Source organism: Dermacentor variabilis, chromosome 5 (genome assembly GCF_050947875.1).
Source record: "Dermacentor variabilis isolate Ectoservices chromosome 5, ASM5094787v1, whole genome shotgun sequence".
In the NCBI taxonomy this organism is placed as follows: domain Eukaryota; kingdom Metazoa; phylum Arthropoda; class Arachnida; order Ixodida; family Ixodidae; genus Dermacentor; species Dermacentor variabilis.
Window position 1 is genome coordinate 82871215 of NC_134572.1, and position 24153 is coordinate 82895367.

General features: G+C 43.0%; 1 protein-coding gene across 2 annotated transcripts; it reads right to left on the minus strand.

Moving 5' to 3' along the window:
* LOC142582890 (cytochrome P450 3A24-like) lies at positions 1-23947 on the minus strand. Of its 2 annotated transcripts, XM_075692992.1 has the most exons (14): positions 23865-23947; positions 22224-22320; positions 20650-20702; positions 20447-20543; positions 18635-18751; positions 17982-18070; positions 16947-17092; positions 16700-16815; positions 15637-15781; positions 14654-14814; positions 6195-6286; positions 5880-6023; positions 1996-2158; positions 1-248 (listed from the first exon to the last, which is right to left on the minus strand). In XM_075692992.1, exons 1-14 carry the CDS (start codon positions 23930-23932, stop codon positions 174-176), a joined length of 1563 nt encoding a protein of 520 aa, XP_075549107.1. In that variant the 5' UTR covers positions 23933-23947; the 3' UTR covers positions 1-173. The 2 variants fall into 2 exon arrangements, with proteins under 2 accessions (XP_075549107.1, XP_075549108.1); XM_075692993.1 differs by lacking the exon at positions 1996-2158.
* Between the last annotated feature and the right edge of the window lie 206 nt (positions 23948-24153).

The window sequence follows — 24153 nt, forward strand, 5'->3', positions numbered from 1 at the left end:
GTTTGTCCGCGTTTCTTTTATTTGGATTTCACGAAAGTACAAGCGTATCGGTTAATAATCTTACAACATCAATTTCTGGGAACAAGTTGCACACGCTGGTATATCTAATTATAGCTTGTATATGAACGGAGAATGTAAAAAAGACCGTAAGAAGGCTGCGTCAGTCAGAAGTTTCATCTTTTAGTTATTCCAACGGTGACTTCTTTCGGTTTCATGAGTCTCACGCCTTTAACAAACTCGAAAGGTGCCTAGAATGGGTGGACGAAACAAAACAACGAACAGTTTGTCATTAGCAGTGCAAGCACGCCCCAAAAAAGTGATGATATGGGAAATAGATATCGACATCGTAAACTGTGTGAGCTGTCTGCGCTTCTGGCAGCATAGCGACTTCACACAGGTTTGGCATACGTGGGATCTACGTATCCGGCGTCTTGGTCAAAAAACAGCACTTTCGCATCTCCACAACGACACAGAAACTGAGAAATAGTGTCAGTGCATGTAACGTTAACGGTATGGGTGTAACTAGCCCTAATATATAGTCCGAAAGTGGCCTGATTGCTCCATAGACCGCTATCTCCGGGGTGAGCCCCACCTGGCCTCTTGATCAAAAAGAAAGAAAGAAAGAAAGAAAGAAAGAAAGAAAGAAAGAAAGAAAGAAAGAAAGAAAGAAAGAAAGAAAGAAAGAAAGAAAGGCGTGTCAGCCAAAGTCGACGCGCAAAAAAAACAACGTCGACGTTCATGCGCGCAAAAAAACGAATGGGAAAACTTGGCATGATTAAAAGAAATAAGAGGATTCGTAAAAATTTGTCATGTACGACAACGGAACGAAGAAAATAATGCAAAGAGCGCACACGTATGATGCAATTATGCAGCATTGTATCATCTTTAATGTTCCCAGTTTCAGTACATATAAATACATACATCACGATTACGCCAACCTTTTCTTCTTTATCGTCAACTTCGGCTAACACGCCCTTCTTTTCCCTTTCTTTTCTGTTTATAAGGCACACCTACATTCTACCGCTGTGATGTTTTTCCCATTCTGCTCTTGTCAGAATCAGAATCAGAATTGGGTTTATTGTGATGATTAAAAAGATTACAGGATGTTAATATACAGAACGAGGTCCCGAAGTCAGACTGCAACGGGACCTCCTTTACTACCTAAACGTAATAAAACATAGATTACAGCAGTTTCAACAAATCATTAACAAGGAAGAATTACAAGTTTTAGTATAAATAGCTTAATTGAACAATTAAATGTGCATAAATAAGAAGCATATAAAAAGCATCGTAGGATAATCTCATCAAACCTAAAAAATTAGCGTAAATGACAGGACGTACAAAGCATAATTTGCGAACTCGAATACATAGCATGGCAAGGACATGAAGCAGAAATATAATTGTATGAAAATAAAATGAAGGCACACTAAAAGAATCGTTGTGAGTACGAACTAGACATAAGTATTCGACAAAATAGATTCTTTTATTTCTTTCTTGAACTCGTGATTTTAAGTGTTTCTATGTCTAATGGTAATGTGCTCCAGAATGCGACAGATGAAAAATGGACGCTCTGCTTGCCGTAATTAGTATTTGTTTTTGGTAAAACGAAGTTTCTATTTATTACAGACCGGGTAATATTGGTATTTAATATTGTAATTCACAGTTTTAATGGAATTATTGTATTGTATATAACATTAATATTGGTATTGGTACTACAAGCGTCGACGAACTCTGCAGAAGAAGCCATTATTGAAAAACAATGACTTAAAAAATTTTGACGCATGTCACAGCGAGTCATCTAACTTGAACTTCGAAAACGTTTTTGCACATGCGATAAGGTCAGCGACTGCAGTTGCATAGGCCAGGGCTATCACCTTTCAGAGGCTATACTGGTAGTGGGTTCCTGACTGGAATTTACTAAATATACCTTCATTTTTAGGTTGGATGAATGTGTTTCGCAAAACTACTATCATACAAGTCAAAATTCGCACTTGCCTTTGCTTTTCTCGCGGGTACAAACTGCACGGTGTGCACAGAGTAAAGCAGGCACAACTTGGCGACCTGCAGACCCATACGCATACCGATGCAGTTGCGAGGCCCTGCTCCGAAAGGCAGGTAAGAGTACGGTCGTATTGAACCAGCATTTTCATCATTGAATCTAGAAAAAGAATGCACATGATTCACACCTGATTCTTCTTTTTTTTTTACGCTATAGAAAATTAAGGCATTGTATCTCCGCAGCGCCTGTTCTTGGGTGGGCTAGCGAGCTTGATGAGTACTAGATAGACCGTTCCTTAAATGAATTCTACTTCTATTTTCATTACCCCTTCCCCGTGCTAGCTCCAATAAGAGCCATCTATTGCCCAATAACAAGTTTACTGAACGAATCACGTCCGCGTCAATCAGGGAAACGCCGTGAAATTTCATGAGTTTTCAACGTTCACAGCTACACAAAGATATCCACATGCGCAGGGGATCTTGTTGCAGTACTTGCCTACCACTTATGACATGCGCTGGCGTGTTTTCAAGCTGTCTTTGTGCATATATTGTTTACTAGCATTTGTTCTTTCATTTTTCAACTGTCCAGGCTTATTTGAAGAACCTATGTGCTGTCCTAGTTTCCCATTTCCTACCACAGGGCTGCTGCAGCATACATGTATATATAAATAAATAAACCACAAAAATACGTTTGTACATTATGTCTCTTAACTGCAGCCAACTAACCTCAAGTGTGGTCAGGTATTTTATTACAACATCCGTCGCAAGACATCTCTCTACTAAGTGAGTGATTAACTGGCAAGTATGTCTTATTTTTAATTCCTTGTCCCAAACAGAGGGAGCAAGATCTCGGGTTAGGTCATTAGGTTTGTGATAGCATTTCCGGCTGGCTGCATAAAATGTAGATGATACTAAGGCCTGAATTCGTGCTCTTTCGTAAGGCAATATCTTTGAAGGGAACCACGCAAAAGGCGAGACAATTAGGCGAATGGCAAACTCCGCTTTTTGGTTGGAGTCGCTCCTCAATTCCTGACTATCTGTCCCAACCAGAGAGGCAATTCAGTTGAAATATATAGCTTCCAGAGTGTGTGTGTTCGCCAGTCGCTGTCCCGAATTTTGCACAGTTCCTTTCGAAGATAAGGACTGATTCATGGCACTCAATTGTCATCGCGGCTATTTCCAGACATACTCAAGTGACCATTGTCCAGCGTATATTTAAATTTTCGAGTTTTTCCGACACTTTTACATTCGCTTTATTATTTATTCTTTTACGTTCTTCGCGTTGTGTCACGCTACATCTTTGTGAAATTAGTTTTTACCCCTGCCACATGGGCACTCCAAAGGTCTTTGATCCAAGGGGCGTCTTCCGAAAACACGTTCAAGTGGGGTGACAAACGACAATGGAGTGTCTCCATAGAACTTCTTTATGGGCCTTAAACGGTAACCTGGTTTAACGAAAGAAAACTTTACAGGATGCAATTGCGGGTTGATAATAACTTTAGTGCTTGCAAAAATCATTTTCTAATTAGCAGTGGCGTAATTTGTCTGGCGGTGGCCTTTTAGTGCAGTGATTCCCTGAAACTGTCGTAGCCGTTGCCAGAATTATGAACGCCACCATCGCGACGCATTGGCTTTTGGCAGCTTCATCACTGTATGGCTTCATCGGCAACCGGCTTACAAGCGGCCGGGTGGTTCGCATGTTTCGCCTTTTCACAGTTTGGAAGCACCGCATACCTTCTTACCTCAACGTTTACCGTCTGTTTAGACCAGCGTAATCCTGAACACTTGCGCACAGCTGCACAGCCGTAACGCTATCGTGCGCGTTCGCACAACGCTTATTCCTGTCTTAGACAGGAGAACCAGCTGGGCAGAGTACTCTCCTCGCAACGCTGCTGATCGAGTCAATCGATTAAGCCTTTGGCGTCTTAGAGACGCGCTAGCGGAAATTCGAAATCAGCAGACGTTCTGTGCAATGCCTTGACAAGTGTAATGCGTGTGGGACCTTAAAGTGACCCTGAAACAATTTTGACGATTTTGTGCAAACGCGGAGTCGTTAAGGCAGATCCTTCTGATAATTAAAAGACATTGAGGCGCTCTGCGTAAAGCGTGTAATTTGTTATAAGGTTTTTAAAGTGTGGATCACTAGCGATCGCAGCGGCGGCCCTCAAAAATAAGTTTAATAATAATAATAATAATAATAATAATAATAATAATAATAATAATAATAATAATAATAATAATAATAATAATAATAATAATAATAATAATAATAATAATAATAATAATAAATAACGCCTGAGTTTTACACCGACCTGTTGCAAACTACGTATCTGGCACTCGTGACGCCAGTTGGGCGAGCTATTCGATGGGCTACTCAGGTTGCGTCGTGATAATCTTTCCATATTTATGGTGAACAAACGTTGTCCGTAATAGTTGACACGTTGCTCAAAATGTTTCCATAATATGTAACAGAAAGAGAATGCATAACAAAAGTTTAACACTACACTCAAGCACTTCCAGCACAGAGCCAGTGCCATCCGCTTGTGCTACAACGTGCTCCGTGTTGACGCGAACTACGCGGTCAGTGTTTGTCTCAAAGTTTCTTTTCGCGAGGACCACTTAATCGCCTTTTTGGCGTTGCGGGCTGCAAATCTTGCGATTGGCGGCATGTAAAACAGCGACACCGTGTCCCTCCACAAAGCAACAGACGAGCGGAGTGGCTGGAGCGCATCGAGCTGTCGGTATCGGATAGGCGCCAGAATCTACGCGCTTGCGGTCGTCACTTCACGCCGGAGGATCGCTACAATGGCAGAGAGCTTTAGCGTGTCCGGTATTTCGGTAAATGCAGGCGGACGGCGCGTTTTGCCAGACACGCGGAGATTGAGAGGGGCCGCCACCTGGTGGCGCGGAACTCAGCCAGACGAACACATAACTAATATAGCAGTACCCAAGTGTAGTCTACTTTGCTACTACTATAAATATTTGGTAGCAGCGTAATGGAAACACGTTGTCTTTTCAAATGTCTTCCACTTGGTTACATCAATATTAGCTTTGTGGTTGGCTGGTTGCGCTCTGCGCCACCAGGCGACTGGCAATGTTCAGGCCGCATACGTTTACACCTCCGCCCATCCGGCAAAACCCCTGCGCTTATGCGGCTCGCCTGCGCTTACCGGACTAAAGGACATGCTCGGCGCTGCGACAGAACGCTCCCAACGCATGCTGCTTGGATAACTCTGGCTGGGCATTGGCGGCCTGGCGGCAGGCGGACACGATGGAGAGATGTCGCGTGCTGTGTGCGAAACACCGAAAATAGACGCCGCATCGTGACGCAGAGCCAGTGAAGGCGAAGCTCAGCCCCGATCGCTCGGCGAACGAGTTGAGGAAGAAAAGCGGGGGTATAGAGAGGAGAGTAACTTTTAATCGTCCGTAGCTCTCCTTTTATCAAACGCTTCACATAAATCGTAGCGTGAATGCTTCACTGCAGCTGTACTCTACGCGTCTACAAAATTTGTCCCAACCATTTCTGGGACGGCGCTTACCCCAAAGCTGTAGACGCTTTTTACAAAATTGGAGTTATTTCTGTTTTTTTCTTCTTTTCAATTGGAATTGTCCGGAAAAGAATTTTTTAGTGCTCTGTCAGTTGCAGTTTGAAGAGGCCGCGCAACGTGTTCTGTGGCGCCTGAAAACAAAAGAGGCCGCGCCGTACCATGTGTCAGAGGCGAAGTTCTTTTTGACAAGAGGTCCTTCCGTGTAAAAAAAGGGTTTACTCGTGTGTCAGGGTTAATAAACAAACTCGCCCGAACTCCTAATCTATGTATCGCTAAACTTCTTTTATCATTGCCCGACTGTCCATGGTGTGTCACGTTGAGAAAATTCATTACCTTTCAGGAATGAATTTTTCAGGATCAGGAAAGAACTCCGGGTCCCGATGCATAGCGTATATGGGGATCGTAACAACACTGCCTTTGGGCACCCTGATTCCAGTGTCACCGAGGACATACTCCTGGGACGTGGTCCTATCAAGTCTAGAAACAAATAGAAAATTAGAATACGGCTTTAGAACATCCAACGCCGAAGTATTCTGGTTGTAAAAACGTATCCACACGTAAGATTTGTGTATGTGCACCTTCCTGTGAAAAAGAAACTCGTCGTATTCACGTGCTATCTTTAGCCGCGAAGAGACAAATAGAGCCCACCTCGGAGCCGGTGGATACAGCCTCATAGTCTCCGATGCGACACAGTGCAGATAGGGCAGCTTAGAGATGACGTCAAGACTTGGATTATTTCCCTGGAAGTACAGAAAGACTTAATTTATATTTAATGTTTATCGCATATTATACATCATATGTATACAGCCAAAATTGTCTTTGCAGGCAATATAGAAATATTCGGTGACAACGTGTGGATATCAAACAATGTTTCTCTTCTAGTCTGAAACGACAGTAGTACCTTGTCGAAGTAAAAACACTCTTCGTTCCACAAGTACTGTAACTTTTGTGTCTGAAGATTACGGTAACGTACAGAAAACCGACAGATTTTAGAAATAAGACATGATGCATTCACAGCCACACTCACTTTCTCGTGTTTGGCGCACAGCACCTTAATTCGCATAAGTGACTCGTATCCTAGCACCTAATGCACGTACAAATCGACACACAGATAATAAGGGCACGTTGAACTTACTGGCATTTCGTGCGATTTATGAAATCCCACCAGTCTGCTGGAAAACGTCGTTTGTGCCACATATAGCGCCGACTATAACTATGCGCGCAAAAGTCATTCTAGCTGCGCTCCGTCTATTGGAAAAAACTACCGTGCAGATTCGTGTAAGGCCCGCACCTTTTTCCCCAGTTTTGACGAGCTGCGGCCCTTACACGGGAGGGAACTTTCAGTCAAAATGGGGCCAGCGACCTGTGCACAACCCGGATGTACCATTGCATCAGAGGTCAACTCGCGGCTCGCACCATCTAGAGGCGGCACGCGGAAGTGCGCAGCGCGTGAAAATTCGCCGATGCGTGCGTGCGGCATAAGGGCACCGAACGCTATTGCTTCTCCATTGGAATTTTCTCTGAATTTCGGGTTGCTAAGTTGGGGGTGTGGCCTTTACACGGGTGCGGCCCTTACACGAGTCTATAAGGTGAGTGTACGCACACGTCGATACGAAAAGGTTCTGCCAACACTGCAGCTATTCCTTGCTTTATAAATTGCTGAATAAATACTTGAACAAAACGCTTCGTGATATTCTGGGTAGCAAAGAACGATGTGCATATTAGGAAGCTAAAAGCAAATGTTCAATAAAGAATTGGGTTAATAGACTTCTCCAAAACAAATGACCATATCCGAAAGCGCCAATTAAGTGATCGTCCATGAATGAAACCAATGACGCAGGTATCGAGCGTTCAGAGACATTTGGCAAGACAGCAATGACGGCTCACATGTATATGCTACCTAATACGAAGAGGCCACGGCCACACCGCTCCAACGCGACAAATGATTTTGTGCAGCGAGTACTTTTAAAATCATTTAACATCCAGTAGTGCAGCATAGCTACTTTCAGTAATGGAATTGTACGAGTTCCATATCACTCATCCTCAAGAACTACAGCACAGCATGCAAGTTCCGGTGATTTCTTAATGCGATTAGCATTCTTTGTGAACTTCACCTAGTTTGCGCTATGTATCTCCTCCTTCGTATACCCAGTGATTCATTGTCTTAATTGTAGAGCGCGAAGGATGAACGAGGACGTAGACAAGGAGAAGCGCTGGATCACCAGCGAGCAAAATCAGTCACCTTGCTAGTGACCGATGTTGCTTATAAATCTAGGTAAATAGGTATGTTACCACTGCTGTTTGCTAAGTAGACAACATGGGCAACTGCGCATAAAAAATAGACAGAACCCATCCCACGAGGGCTATCGACGGTAATGCGTTTAGCATTGAACCTCTATAGCGACACAACGCACTGCCACCGTCGAAACGAGTCAATGTATGAGGCGTCTACTGCAGCGGGGCTCTACATTCACGCTTCCCTGAGAACGCTGGGCGGCCCGTGGTGAAGATGCCACGAAGCCTGCGCATGGTATCTGGAGTAAATGGCGCGCCGATGCGTGTGAACGGTGAGAAACGCGTCATGCTGCAGCTGGGCTCCTCTCTCGCGCTCCTTTCAGGACACGCTGCGCCCTGTGGCGGCGCTGTCGAGAAGTCCGCGCGTGGCCTCTGAGACGGGAATCGTGGCGTTGCCAATACGTGCGAACGCTGAGAATTGCTCCCTCACTTGCCACACACTCAGTGGCACATTCACAGTGACCCAAGTTGGCGAGAGGTTCACTGAAGAATGGAACTAACAAGCGCATTCATGACGCCGCTCGCTAAGCGATGGCGTGAAATACGTTCATTGAAAAGCGGCACATAAACCAATGCAGTTGTGGCGCAGCCTGCTAGAGTGTCGACTTGCCGTCCTTGCGGAACACTTGTGACGGGATCTCGATTCCCCCCCCCCCTCATCGGAAAATTTAAAGGATCTTTTTCCATTGTAGAGCGGCACATTCTCAGTTGCACGTACGTAGAGACCCAAGTTAGCGTCAGAGAGGTTCGTTGAACACCAGCACAGACCTGGCGCATACGCACCCAGTGCTCCACTGAGGCGTCAAGGAGTTTCACTGAAAAGCGGCACATACCCTTTAGAGCATCGACGCTGACCCATGTGTGCGGGAAAATGTTAGTTGAAGAGTGGCACATACGCACACATTGCCAGATACTCAGTGATTCAAGTTGCTCCGAAGGTAGGTTTAGAACCCTGTTCCCTCACCGCAGCAGCCCAATGCTCTCACCATTCGACCATGGACTACACAAAGACCCATTTTGGTGGGAAAACAGATACAAACATCAGTATACATATAAATCCCAGAAAGTTCGTGAAGGATCTGAGGCATTAAAAGACTGCCAAACATAGTACAGGTAACGTAGTTAGTGTGTTCGTGTCTATACTAATATAGAGAACCAGCTAAATAGCATCTTGAAACGACTTTACAAACACATAATTTGAAAGTATATTCACGTCACTTGGTGATTGACTCCGATCTCGAGCAGTTCTGCAGAAAAAAAAAATCTTACTTAACAGGTCAGCTTTACAAAACGTCTCTTTAACATTAAGGCCATGATTAGCTCTCGAGGACACATATTCAGGTCGATGTTTATGTTTCACGCGATCAATACCTGTTTCTGCATGGAAAATTAGGAAAACAACTTTAATCTTCAATTTTACTGCGTTTCTGCAGCCTGTCCCATCGTATCTTCTTCTTTACCTCCGTAGCGCTAATATTTCTGGTATAATTTCTAAATACAAACCGAGCAGCTTTATTCTGCACTCTGTAATTTTCCTATGCGTGTTGCTTTCCAAGGATCCCGCACCATACCGGCGTGCTCAAGTGTTGAACGGACGTTGGTAACATAGAGTAGGGTCTTTGGATTGATAGGAAAGTGTTTTGCGTTTACTTTCTCAAAGCCTAGAACACGAGATGTTTTGGCAGCAATGTGATCAATATGATGTTTCCAAGATAAATCAGGGGTTAAATACACTCCCAAATACCTAAATTACAAAACACTCATCAGCAGCGTCCCATATATATTATAATACACTGAAGTGGATTCTTTCTTTTAGAAAAAACACATATGCACTCTTTCTTTCCTTTTTTTACGCTAATGTCCATTTGCCATGTAGCGCACCACTTCGCAAGCTTATCCATGTCACATTGCAAAGCTTCACAATCATCTATATTATCAACTATAAGCTACATATGACACCATCTGTGAACATGCGCCGAAGAGTTAATATTGTCACAATTGTCAATATTAAAAAAAATGAAATTATGGGGTTTTAGTGCCAAAGCCACTTCCTGATTATGAGGCACGACGTATAGTGGAGGATTCCGGAAATTTCGACCACATGCACCTAAATGCAACATGCACCTAAATCTAAGTACGCGGCTATTTTCGCATTTCGCCTCCATCGAAATGTGGCTGCCGCGGCCGGGACATGATCCCGCGACCTCGTGCTCAGCAGCACAACACCATAGCCACCGAGCAACCACGGCGGATATAAATCAAAATGAGCAGTGCATTGGGCAAACACGGACCCTTGTGGTACTTCCGATGTATATATAACGTCATCGTCGGCCGATGTCTCCCCTTTATTCATAGGCGTATCTACCGGGGATGGGGGGCACTTGCCTCAGCACTGTCACAAGGGTGGGGGCAAAGTATTTCATATGCACTCCCCTCCCCCTTTGAAAGCAGGCACTGGCACTTCCGGCTGCACGCTGGAAAGTCTATTAAAACTGCAGCTGAAGCAACATTTTTTTTCTACGTAATGCTTTCCTTTACTACGCATATCCCTTCTTGGGCAACGACTATAGTGTTTTGTGCCTTCTCGGAACGCCCTGTAGCGGACGACGCGTGCGATTCGCCATACACACTGGCGTTTGCGGAGAACGCCTGGCGCTAGGCAGTTCCAGCCCTAACAAACTGTAAGCTTACGCAACTTGCATCATGCCCAGGTGAAAGAGAGGTCCGGATAAACTATTATAATCAGCCGCGCCAGACAACTGCATCAAATTGTTGGACTATCTAACGCTGGAGCAATTTATCTCTGTCCGTTGCAGCATTCCAGCATCACTATCTTGTAACCATCAGAAATGCAATGAAACCTCTTACATGCATGACTGTCGAAATTTCATTGTGTAATCGCTACTTTTCGTAGATATGGTCGTGAAAATTATCTTGGGCAAACTCGCAAAGCCATTTCAAAACCAATACTACACCCACTTGTATTTCTTCTAAGGACATGTGTCACTTGCGACTGACGATTTTATTTTCAGGCTGTTTATAAATAAGAGCTACACTATTACTTCTTTCCCGGCAGAAGCAAACACAGCAGATATTTCGTATTTTGAAAAAAATGAGGGCCACTTTTTGGAGATGCACTGCGTAGGTTGCTTAGGTACTCTGAAAACATTAACTGACTGATCGTTTTATCCCAAATCTGATGCGTTATGCACGGTATTTGGTTGTTTTCCCTCGGTATCCTCGGTAAGATATGCGGGGCCTGGTGTTTATATTATTCGACCCACGAAACAATGTTCCCAGTGACGAGCGATATATGTTAATTCTGTGTAGCTTCATTACAGCCTTTGCAGAAAGCTACTCGTTGAAGCGTTTAGGGTGTCATACTGCCTCTAATCTAGATGTTTCCTATACACCTAAAACAACGCACTAGATACGGACGTGAAATTTCATGAAAATAGGAAAATTTAGGCGCAACACGTTGCGAAACTTTCACTTTCTTGCTTTAAGTGCAAGTGTCGCAGGCAATTACTAAACCTTCGTTTTTTCGTGTATTTTCATGAAATACCTTCCATCACGAATTACGATCGAATGTCGATAAATGTCGAATTTATAGAATTTTATCTCAAGGTGCTGGATAATCCATATAGAAAGAGAGTCAAGGTGGGAGAATGACTCTGTGCATTTAGTAGTTACCAATCATAATTACATGGTAATTAAACATTCATTTATTGTACAGTCAGTCGTACTACGTTCATTCATTAAATATAATGAATCACCCGCTCAATGTGCATGCAAGTGCTAATTATTGGGCCCAAGCACTACAACAAGGGAAGAAATTATCTTTCGCGATCACTACCGAAACACCCCACTTGAAACGTCCCGTCAAAGACGGTAGTGCCTTCATGAAAGCGGCCGTGTGAAGCGATACATTTCACTCAGTATTGAAATGGGCGTACTTGAAGAGCAGAATGCTCAATTTACTGAAATCTTATTGTTCTTTGTCTATTCCTTGCAACCACTCCACAGTAACGGTAAAAATAAGGCGCGTTCACCAAACGTGCGCGCCACGACTGAAGGGCATATTACAAGATTTGTAGTTTCTTTCTCCGGTGTCCTCGGTGATCTAAACAAGGCATTTTGTTTATATCTAGGGAAAATTAGGGTCATGGTATGGATAAGTTCTAGGCAGTGTTCGAAATGGGGGGGGGGGGGGAATTGTGCATTTTCCAATAGAATACGTATGCAAGTTGTCCGTAGGGTTATTAGTATGTTTTACGAGAGGTGTCAGACTTTGACGGCTACGCTGGAAAATTCCAATAATTGAGTTCAAATGTTGTGAAGATAAGGGGAACAATACGCCAAGTCTATGTCCCATGGTAAATATGTGTTGATCAAATACAGCGTTAAAAAGAAATTGTAAACAAGCGTTCGAAAGTATCACGCGACTGCTAATAGCTAAGTCTCCTAATGTCCCAAGAGAACTCTGTGTTTCAGATATTTTATACTTTGAAGGAATAGGCAGCATTTTAAGTGCAATGCGTCGTGTAATATTAACCTTTTTGGCTTATTAAGAAACGTTACGAATAATGATTGAACCCTCATCATTTTTCTTCTTTTTTATGCGTGATATATTAGTTTCGCCTGGTGTCCTCACTGAACTAAAGAAGGCAGCTTAGTTATGTTTGGTGACTGTTAGGACGACAGAATGGGTGATGTGGAGGTGAAGTTCAAAACAGATGGGTAATTGGGGCTTTCGCAATAAATAGCGTATGCAAGCACTCCATAGTGTTTGAGCCCGTCTAATGAGCGGGGAAGAATTGAGCCCGCTGCCCTGGCCGAACCTAAAAGCCGCCAAGACCAAAGTTAGCAAAAATTGGTGGTACATATGGAAACACTCTGTGTGAATTTAAATGCCGTTTGATCAAAGACATCTTTTGCAGAAAAATTCTTATTCAAGTGTAAAAGCGTCTGGTATGACCACTATCACCTATGCTTTCCAGTATCCCGACATAGCTGCAGTTTACAACAGGTTTATATTTTGTAGAAAAGGTAGGTGGGACACGATAACTGTAATATGGGACAAAGTTTCTACGCTCCTGGTGTGGTTAAAAGCGTTGCAAATAATTAATAAGCCGTCGTTTTTCTTTCGCTATTTTCAGGCGTCATAACACGTTCCGTCTTAGTTTCAGCGATGTCCTCGGTGAACGAAACAAGACATTTTGTTTATATTTGGCAAAACTTAAGGGCGCGTTGTGCGCAATATGTAGGTAAACTTCGAAGATAGGATTCTAACTATGACATTTCTAATAAATTACGCATGTAAGCTATCCGGTGCTTTATGAATGCTGTTTTTTTTTTTTGCGAACAAGGAATTTCTCCCGCTGCTCTGGAAATACTGTGAACGCAACAGATATCAAATCTAACGGAAATTGAGGGGGGGCAGGGAGGCCTTATAAAGCAATATAGCATTGCATATATAGCCCTCTCAACATTTGTAGTGGTGGTTTTCAACAGATTCACTGGACATTGGCTGTCTCAGGGCCGCGATGGCCAGTCAATTTTTTTGTGTATGTGTGAATATTGCGAGTAATTCATGTTCATTTTACGGCGTTGCGTATAACCTCAACAATACTATTACCTAAACCAGCGATGTACTTATGCTGTAGGCTTAAACAGCAAGCATAATTATTTGTGGAATTATTCAAATTCTTTGTAGCAAATGTGTATATTTATGGGCACTTTACGTACTGGGCGGGATGCGTGACCACCGTAGGGCACTCATTGACTCAAGCATCGTGGAGAAGCTTCCGCCAGCCCCCCCCCCCCCCAACCCACACACACGCTCTAGAAATAGTTCCTACGCCACTGCCATTATTAACGACTCTTTGGCGTCTAAGATGTAAGTAATTGTTTGATGTGGTGGTTGTAATGTTTTAGTGGTCGTTTCTACGGAGTTTCAACTTGGTTGCACTAATTACAACAAGATATATCGTGTATCATTCCTCATTGTAGTTGTCAGCAGGACTGTTATACTTAATGTGTCTGCTGATGGGCCCATAAGGTTTCGTGATTCAGGGATGATGTGGAGATATGACAAGGGGATACAATATTAATCATAATAACGATCACTAACATAAAATATATCATCACCAATTACACACCCATTTAAAAAAATGCAAATCGCATTACGGTCGCCAATCATCTTCAAAGGATCAATGCACCGTAAAGTCTCTTTTTCCAAATATTGGTCTTCCACATAAAGTGCGCCTCTACAGGAAAGCCAGTGTGGGCGGCCCATCCCTCCCCCCCCCCCAATGTTTCGTCCTGTTTGCCCTCTCCCATGCCGCTCCACCTTCTACCACCATGGAATACCAATTGATGGAGTGCCCTCCTGCACTCCCAACTAAAATGGCAAACCACTTAGCGGGCTTCCGCAGAATTCATTTGCCATGATCTGTGTTCCCTAAGCTTCGAGTTCTCGATTAATTCGCTCTTGCGATGCGATCTTCTAGCCTCATGGTTAGGTAAGATGGCAAAGCGACCACCCCGGAAAGGTGTTGGTCCCGGGTTTGAATCTCGCACCAGGACGAATTCTTCTTCAACTGCAAAGCGCTCTTTGTGAAAAATCCGTGTGGGTTTTCTTTGTAGGTTCGTGCTACATTCGGGGGGTGACAATTTTTCTCCCTCATGCTGTATTCCGTGAACAAAAAAGTATTGGCGCCGCCCCTCCCCCCCCCCCTGTTCCACATGCTGATTGTGTTTCGTAAATATATAACCTTGTTTTCTCATCCTCACCGTCAAAATATACTCACATTTGTGGCGAAACATTCATCCACTTCTCTGCGGAGCTTGTCTTGCGCATCGGGATTATGAGCGAGAAGATGGGCGGTGAATGCGAGGACGGATGAGGTGGCATCGTGGGCGGCGGCGAAGAACATCACGCATTGCGCCAGGGCTTCATCTTCTGTCAAGGCTGAAGGGCAAGTTTAATCACGTGCTCAAAGCAAACTGCGTTGCGCGCCGACCTCACGCCGTTGTGTTACGCCAACAAAATGTCAAAGGATAACTCTGAACAATTCATATAGACTGTTTGACCTTTGTACAGGAAGTACGGGCTCATCCTACAAGAACATTGTTAAACCTGTGGAAGTGAGGGAAGCTTAAGATGGCAGCTCTTAGAAACGCAGCTTTACTATTTTCCAATTAAGCTGCCTATAATGTAGCTCATTTGAAGCAGAGTGCTTGCAGAACAGAAAGAAAGAAAAGTCGACATTCACCAAATAAGGAGAGAGACAAATTTCTGCTCTGTGAACCCATGCTGTATATTAAAGCCTGTTGCTTAAGGAAGCAAAGAATAACCCATTAGCTTACTAGCGGTGGATGCCTAAGTATTATAACCTCCAGAAACAAAAACGAACCGTTTAGGCTTGTGCTGTACATACATGAGACAAGCACATTTGAGCGCACATCTCAGGCGTACTCTTCGCGTAGCGTCGCTCGGAGTCAATGAGCACAACCCACCCTTCCCTCCTTCTTTTCTTACCCTTCCCACGGAACCGCTATTCCGCCAGAAATAAGTGCCATTTGATTTGCCATTAAATCGGATGCCTAATGGTATGCACATTAGCCATGATAAGGTGGATATAATTATTCTTGATAAGGCAACCAAATATGAACTCGCAGACACAATTAAGGGCACCGAAACTGCTCTCAATACACATTCCATGTTGTTGCTGCTTGGCCAATCATATATTACAGAACTGCTCAAGTAATTACTATTTAATTACTCACTCACCCTTCGTGACAAACGTCATGTTGTTCTTTACTTCAGAGTCAATGTCGAATATTTTTGCGTTTTCCTTTCCGGGCGCATTTTCAACGCCATCGCCAAGAGTTCCTTCCTGGGCATCCATCATGAGTTGCAAGAAGTCTTCGTGACGCTAGAAATAGAATTCATGTTCGATTTGCCACCACGTACATTCTCTGAACAGTAATTTTATTTATTACAAGATCATTAGATGCTAATTCATTCCCTCTGCTCATCAACCCCCCCCCCTCGCCCCTTCCTCGAATTGGTTAAGACGAATAAAAAGATAATGAGCCGCACAACTAATTGAAATTTGATCAATATCATTCTCTGGTAGATGAACGTGTGACCTAATGCCGCATTTCCATGTTTTCTATGCACACACGCGTAGTCTTGAACAATGTGAAAGTTATACGGCACATCACTTCCTTCCTCCATAGATGAGACTCAGAATCACGGCCCGTATTCACAAAAAAGGCTCTTATGCTAGAATTATTGGTAAGATAGAATTCCAGCCAATCCTGACGCTGGACATATGATTAGCAAAGGCAGTGGCCCTATTGCAAAAAACAATTACGAAAGAAAAGCCTTAAAGAATTCGGCCACACATTTTTGCTTCAGCCTTGCCAAATGTCGTTAATAATTATATTAGTCATAGCATATAGACCTTAACCCTGCCTCTCAGTGGTCTCAACCCGAACAAATCGACTCACTAGAGTGTCTTCTAATTTGTTAATTATATGCGAGAACTCACCTGCGCAGCATCGCGAGGCCAAGAACATCGTTATACCTAGATGCTTTATATGTCGACATAAACAATACCGAAGCAACTAGTGTTTTATAAACGCTAGAGTTGATAGCATAATCATACAACAGATGTTGGCGCTTTTTTACAATAGTGTGTACGACGGTGTGTACAACAATGAGACCATGGTGAGAAGCACAAATGGGTCCAGAGATAATGCCCTGCCTCCCCTTCCCCCCCCCCCGTTCCTGGAGGTGGTCCTGGATTCCCTCCTGGTGACAAAAAACGACCATGCAATATACTTACATGCTGTCTCCGCTTTCTCTCTTGAATAATTGCCAAACAAACATCTTTCATGTATCGAAATGGCTCAGGGTTGAGAAGTTTAACCTTAAAGACTTTCAATAGTACCGGGCATAAAACTGAAAAAAAGAAACAAGTGACATTTACAAGATGGGGAAGAGAGGATGTATCCCTACATTTGTGATGGCTGGGTGTCATACCACTTTATTTAAATAAAAGCGGAGAGATGGAGAGACGTATATGCCCTTACTGAACAACACGACAGGCAGTCTCATCCCGCCAGAGAACGCCTTCGAGGCTTTTGTCACAAATTCGTTGCTTGCATCTTTGTACGAGTCAAGTTCGGTGCCGAAAGCGCACTTCGCTATGACGTCCAGTGTATAACGGCTGTAAAACCTGAGCAAGAAGCAAAAATTGTCATTTGTTTCGCGTAGTCATAGGTTGCAAAGCTGTAAGCCACTCACGGAACGAAACAAAATAAAATATAGCTTCTACTAGTTCTATGATAGAAAATAGGTATGTGTAAATCCTTAACATCGGTAACCCGGCTGCATTATATAGCGCGTGAGCAGCCCAATTTGCCTAAATATTTAGGACTAATGGGTGAAATACGTGCCTTCTTGATTACCCAAAAGAGGCCAGAAACATAAATGCCCGATACAAAAAAAAAGTGGGGGCCACTAAGAACGACATTGTCTTGAAACACAAGTTTTCGATCTAAAGGCTTTGTGAGGTCGATGCTAAGTGTAAAAGTACATCTAAAAAACTCAGTTATGGCGTTTTACGTGCCAAAACCACTTTCTGACTATGAGGCACGCCGTAGTGGAGGACTCGGGAAATTTCGACCACCTGGGATTCCTTAACGTGCACTTAAATCTAAGTACACGGGTGTTTTCGCATTTCACCCCCCTCTAAGTGCGGGCGCCATGGCCGGGATTCGATTCCGCGAACTCGAACTCAGCAGCCTGACACCATAGCCACTGAGAAAACACGGCGGGTAAAAGTAGATCTACGCATTACAGGTTCACAGCAAGATCGCACCTGGAGTGATCAACATCAGTTGAACAAATAATGTCTCTGGAGCCAAGTTTTGACAAAAGAACTTCTCGTGAGAGTGTTTCACAGATGCAAGCGCGATAGTATTGATGGTAATTTACAGTATCGTGAGAAATATGCTGTGGGTATTTGCCTGGCATACAGTATATTTGCGGAAATAAAACGCCTAACTCTGGAATATTGGTGCCTCGATTTTTAAAGGAGAACAGGGAACTAAGCAAGTATTTACCACTTGAGATCCACGTCTTTTCCCTCTTCAGCGGCTTTCCCAAGGTGCTCCGACGAAATTTTGGCACAGTCCTGAATCATGTCGTTCATCTGAAGCAGAGTATAGCATTCAACAACAACGATTTACTTCGCACAATAAGGACTAAAAACAACGTTGAAGTGCAATAGGAGCATTGAAGGTTACAACGCAGCTTTCACATAACCCTTGAAAATGTCATGTGCAATTTCAGCGTGGCTGGTCAGTTAAACATTCTACAGTTTACAAGCTGAATATCCGACAATCAATTCCGTCAGTATCATATACGGGAAAGCATGGGAATACCAGAGCTTGTTCAAGCTTCTTTCAACATATTAGTGCTTCGTTTTATGTCGATGATATGTATTACCTTTCAAACACTAAAGTGGATGTCAATTGCTTGCTCACACAAGAACAGATGAAATGCAAGAACGCTCGCACACTTAGATTTAGGCGCACATTAAGGAACCCCAAGGGACCGAAAGAAATTAATCCGGAGTCTCCAATTACGGCATCCCTCATAATTAGATCATATATTTGGCATGCAAGAACTCAGAATTTATTACTGTTTTTAATCTGAAAACAATATTGTTTGCCTTTGATACGTGTTCTGGTGTTCCTGTTCGAAAAGAACTTACCCTGCGCAGCTTGCTCATGGTGAATGCAGGACTTGACGAGGGCCTGATTTTCCTCCAAACGTCTACAGGCGCTGTGGTCATCATGTTGTCCACAATTGGTTCGAAAAAATCTATTATCTGGCGCAATAAAAACACAGTTAGTCGTCCTATAGTTGTGAGGTGTGCCAGTATCATTTTCCAAGTACATGAGCCGACGTAACTATCTCAGTCGCACAGGCTATAGCTTGGCCAATTCAATAGGAAATGTCCGTCAGGCTTCGTCGGTTATGTAGATAGTTATGACGGCGGATATTTACGCATGCTTTATTGTGCTGATGTGCTGACGACGATGACTAGAGACGTTCGCGTGTTTCCAAGTTTTAGCATTAGTCGAACGTTTTAAAAACAAGCAGTTGGCACTGCAAGAGTTCATTTGATGATTCACACCACACCTTTCTCTCACTTTTCTTTGCAAACTTCAGCAAGAAAAGGCACTTGTCATTAGTACTCCAGATGTCACATCAACTGAACGCGGCCCAGTGCGTGTGTGCTTTAGGGACCCAGTTCTCTGTCGTCTATCCTCTAGCTTAAGGATACCAAAAAACGATAGTACGAATTGGCACTGCATAAGAATAACTAATTCCAAGAAACGTCGCTCATTTCACTGCTCTTTAGATCAAATATTTATTCAAAATCATTACGTTAGAATAACCACCTTATAACGATAGAAACCTCAGTAAGTTGTTAGGAATTCATGTTATAAAACGTCAGGCCTACAAAACACTCCACAAGAAGAAAAAAAACACAGTGGTATTTGTGCTGTCGTTTTCGTTACTCCTGTGTCGGTGCTCTCTAAGCCTGCCTTTTCATACCATGAAGCATCTTTTTGGGACAAGCGACTGACCCTGTACAGGAGAGGGAACCAGGGTCCGTATTACGTAACAATTCGTTTCATCCTTCTTTTTCATTGGTTCGAACGAAGCCACGCCCCAAGTTTATCGCCGAGATCAGCCATTCAGCGAGAGGGCTCATGAGAAATAAATATAATCGCACGAAAATAATCCTCACAAAGTGTGGCCCCTTGACTTGTAGTCACAAAACTTCTCTTATATGTAACTGTTGTCCACCATTGGCCATCACCGTGGCCGTCGTATTGTTTTCACGCTAATCACTATCTAAAATGTTGGATATGCCCGAAAGACGGCTGATTACGAAATGCTCTCGCGTAAGAGGTTCTGCTAATGCCGCTTAACAAGCATTGCTAATGAAGAAATAGGCACGATTCCAATACTAAGGGTAGCGTAAGAGTAACGAAATACAATTAAATACACATGACAAACGCTCAAGTACAAGCGCTTCTCTAGTGCATTTTTTTTTTTCGCATTTCGTCCCTCTCGCGATATCCGTATAGTTATGAATACAGGGCGTGTTTTCGTGAAATTGTTACTTCATTCTTTCCGTTAGTGCGTTCCACAATGACTTCCTATCGTTCGAAGCTTATATTGTTTTTATTTCAATGGACGTAGAAAATTGCCGGTTTACTTCTTCTTTTAGATATTTGCGATGCTACTGCCCCACCTTGACATATACTTCGAATATATTTGCTCTATTACAGTTCTTTTTTCTTATTTTGTTGTACCCGTTCTTAGGTGGTATTTTATGTCTGCTACGGCCTATCTACCTATTCTGCTCTCCCTATGCACGGTGTGTACCTAGTACCGACTGTATAACAACCCTCTTCCAAATTCAATAACCTGTTGCGGGCTTTCTTATGCAAAGAGACAACGGCAACAACTAAGCCAAGAGCATATGCAAGGTCATCTCTTTACGTACCCGTCTGTTACAGAGGATTGGAAAATCCTTCACGAGCACAAGCTTCACCATATCAGGCTCACCAACCGACAATGCGGGCCTGCCTCCCTCGAAATACCTGGAGTGTTGAAGTACGTGTTAAAAGGAACGAACCGTGCATATCTTCAAGTTAGAATAATTTGCCATGGTTCACGTGTCTGCGGCAAGCAAGTAAGGCTACATACCCAAATATCCTTCCCATCTTCAGGTAGCGTTCTTGATCCAAAGTGTGCACAGGCTGGCCAAAATAAAATAACAGAATTAAAAAATTATACTTGTCTTTTCGTGGGGCCACTTTCTCTTCGTTTTTTTTTTTCTCCCGCGATATAAAAACACTGATAACGCTTTATTGGCGTTGCGTCACATGGGCCTTTTTTCATTGCTGCTCAGACCGCAGGAATGCGGGCAACAGTTAAAGGAAACAAACTTACACGTTGAAACATGGGTATAAAGAGTCATGTTTGCCTCCTGAATGTCAAATAAACTTCTCGTTAGATGTTTTCTCCACAAACATATAGATCCATCGCACGACGAAGTTTAACCTGAACGCGAGAAGCTTGGAATATCCCGAGCGCATTCTTTTGGTTTTCCTGTCTAGATTGGGAATTTTTTTAACGTTTCCATTTGTTGCAGTGAAACCAATTCAGGGGCGAATTTTTTCATATAGTAAATATCCTGCAGTCCCCAACTTCGTTTGCATAACCCTGCGCGTTATCTTACGGTGATGGCGCAGGGTTATCACGAATGAAAATATTACTACATCGCAAGTGAAATAAAAAGAAAAAAGGAAATAAAAGAAGAGTGCATTCTAATCAGCGAGAATTAGGCGCGAAATTGGACATCATTTGGCATTTCACAAAAGAGTGACCGTTGAAGAACCCAAACTGTAGTGATGCGTGCAGATAGTGCTAAGTGTTTACGTACTCCATAGGTACATAAGATATTCTTTGGCGAAATATATAATAAGCACACTTCGAAAGCGCTTTTACGAAAGCATTAAAAGAAATCAATAAAGCAATGGAGGTTTTCTGCCCTCTAACTGAGAAACTGCAGGCCATGTAGAGAAATTATGTTAAAAAGATCCCACATGACGGAAACGTAAAAAAAAAATGTTTCGCACATATCAATCTCTCTGTCACAAATAAAAGGTTCGTAGTCATTGTATTACAGAAGCCAACGTGTACTCAAGATTTAAGTGCACGTTCAAGAACTCCAAGTGTCAAAATTTTGTCTCGATAGTCCTCAACGGCGTCGCTCTTCACTGTCCCAATTCTCTGTCTTCTTTTTATTCATTTTTTCATTTCTTTAATTATAAGTATTTTCGTATGCTTGTGCCAAATTTTAACTGTAAGGATTATCTGTAAGGTGCAGCCAATATAATTTACTTGGAGCGAAGGCTTCTTGTCCTTTATTTATAGTTTGCGTACATTATCGCTAGTTCAGGAAATTTTAAGCGCAATTTGACGCGCATTTAAGTTGGTGTGTTTCCGTTTTAGAATATCAGTTGCCAGTCAGCGCCTGCCTCATGCACATTTATTTTACTTTGCCCTGCCGAAAAACCAGAGTGACATTCGATGTACATTCTAAGATTGTAGCCTGGAGACCGACGGAGCAAAATGGTGTCGGTTTCATGCCGCCATAATCGGTATGCTGTGAAGAAGTCACAGTTACACCGAAAACAAAGCAAAATGAGCAGTTTCAGCTCGCCCACTTGCTATGGTGCGCAGATAATCGTTTGTAAGCGACCCACACGGCCTACCTTGTACAGAAGGCTGGTGGCTGGTCCAAACAACAAGGAGAACTTTTCGTGAACCACATTTTGATTTTTCCAGTAGTTTTTGCTTCTTGCTGCATACCTGTCAAATTATTCACGATAATGAAGATGATCATTGGTATGGCGTGAAAGACGCAATTAAATACAATACCGACAGAAGGAAGCGCCAACAGTAAAAGAAAAATATATAAACATTTCTTTATAACCAAAGCATAAAAACTAATGACCAGTCTGGGCGTGTCTTCCTTTGGCCTAAAAATAAGGAGAATACACTGAAAACATTAGAAGAGTTAACGTACTAGGCGGTGGTATGTGTGCGCTCTGGTTTTTACCGTGCACGTTAATTTGTCAGAAGGCGGCAGAATTTTCGAAAGAACAGTTAAACATAGACCATGGCTCCACAAAAAAACTTACTTTCACAAATGCAGTCAGAACTCCCATATTTCTGATAGTGCTGCAAAGGCGAAAGCGAACTTCAGCGTTTTGTCGATGGCGTGTTGCTTTCCGGAAATGTTTAGCCGGCAGTGTAGCAAGAGTGCGTGAAAAACAGCCTAAAACACAGACTCGAAGCCTCTGCACTTTGAAGCTAACAGTATTTTTATGCATGTTATCTTAGTTCACTCAGCGCTTTTCCGAAAGAATCTCTCTAAAGACGTACACATTGCACACTTAAATTCAAATTAAGTGTAATGTCCACTTGTACGTCTTTCTGTTGCCGAAGCACAAAAGTAGAGTATGTTTTACCGTTGGTTCTAGGCAATGGGTTTAAGCGACAAGGATGTGGTTGATGCTGTGTATTGTGTATGACTTCCTTGAAGCAACAAAACGTCTGCAATCCCTATTACATTTTTTTTGCAAATCATTGTATATCTGTGGATATCATTGTATAATTGTGGACGACATGGCCACAATTAGTGCATGACCGGGGTACTTGGAGAAAAATGGGAGAGGCCTTTGCCCTGCAGTGGGCGTAGCCAAGATGATGATGATGATGATGATGATGATGATGATGTATATCTAAATCATTCAATAAACCTTTCATTTCACTAAAATGCAACTGTCCACTCATCTTCTCTGACTGCACAACTATACAATATATTCCTTTCTGTCCAGTCTTATTTTTTGTTGTTCTCCACTTTACGGTTGCTAGCATCTGAGCATTTCCTACAACTAAACAATTACCGACCAATTTTCCATTGCGGGTACGTGTCATATTTGAGGATCCTCATTATCCTCATCGTCGTCGTCGTCATCGTAGTCATCGTCACTATTAAACAAAAAGAAACAGTAATAAAATCTCAAGGTCTCATGGATACCTTTTCTAATTTGTGTGTACAGGACTCGGAAAGGTAGCCAGCATTTCCGCAGTCGCCGATTTTTGTGAAGCCCGTAAGAAAACAAAAAAAAACGCGGAGGTGGCTAATATCCGGAAGTGTTTCAATCGAAACTGCGCTCTAAACCTGTACTTCAGGAGTGCACACCTCTAACATTCTGGCACGAGGCACAAAATGCTCCTTTCCTGTCTGAAAATGACGCAGACCGAAACATAGACGAAGCCGCGTATTCGGCTGAATGAAAGAAGCGAAAGAAACGCGCCATGAAAATGAGCCCAACAAGATTACTTACAGGTAAAACAAAACGCAGGCAGTCACTACCAGGAGCAGCCACTCGGGAATGTTCATCAGAGGCATCATTTTCGTGTTCAGCGCCGTTCCGTGTGAACGTGAGGCTTGATTCGCAGCTCGCGCGTGGCGAGGTCACATCTGAGAGCAATCGAGGAGCAAAGTGCTAATGAGAAATGTTTGCTCGAAAAACAGCTCGGTGGAGGCAACGCTTCGCCCTAATTCGGAACAAACGTCTCTCCAATCTCGAGGTCATACAAATGTGGGTCTCTTCGTGGGACGTGCGGATAAAC

Excerpts from the sequence above, each read along its gene's own strand:
- LOC142582890 (XM_075692992.1), bottom strand. The coding sequence starts at position 23,932 with ATGATGCCTCTGATGAACATTCCCGAGTGGCTGCTCCTGGTAGTGACT. Across the intron at positions 17,093-17,981 it reads AAAGACGTGGATCTCAAGTG|GTTTTACAGCCGTTATACAC; the intron begins GTAAATACTTGC and ends CTTCTTGCTCAG. Across the intron at positions 14,815-15,636 it reads CATGACGTTTGTCACGAAGG|CCTTGACAGAAGATGAAGCC; the intron begins GTGAGTGAGTAA and ends CTTGCCCTTCAG.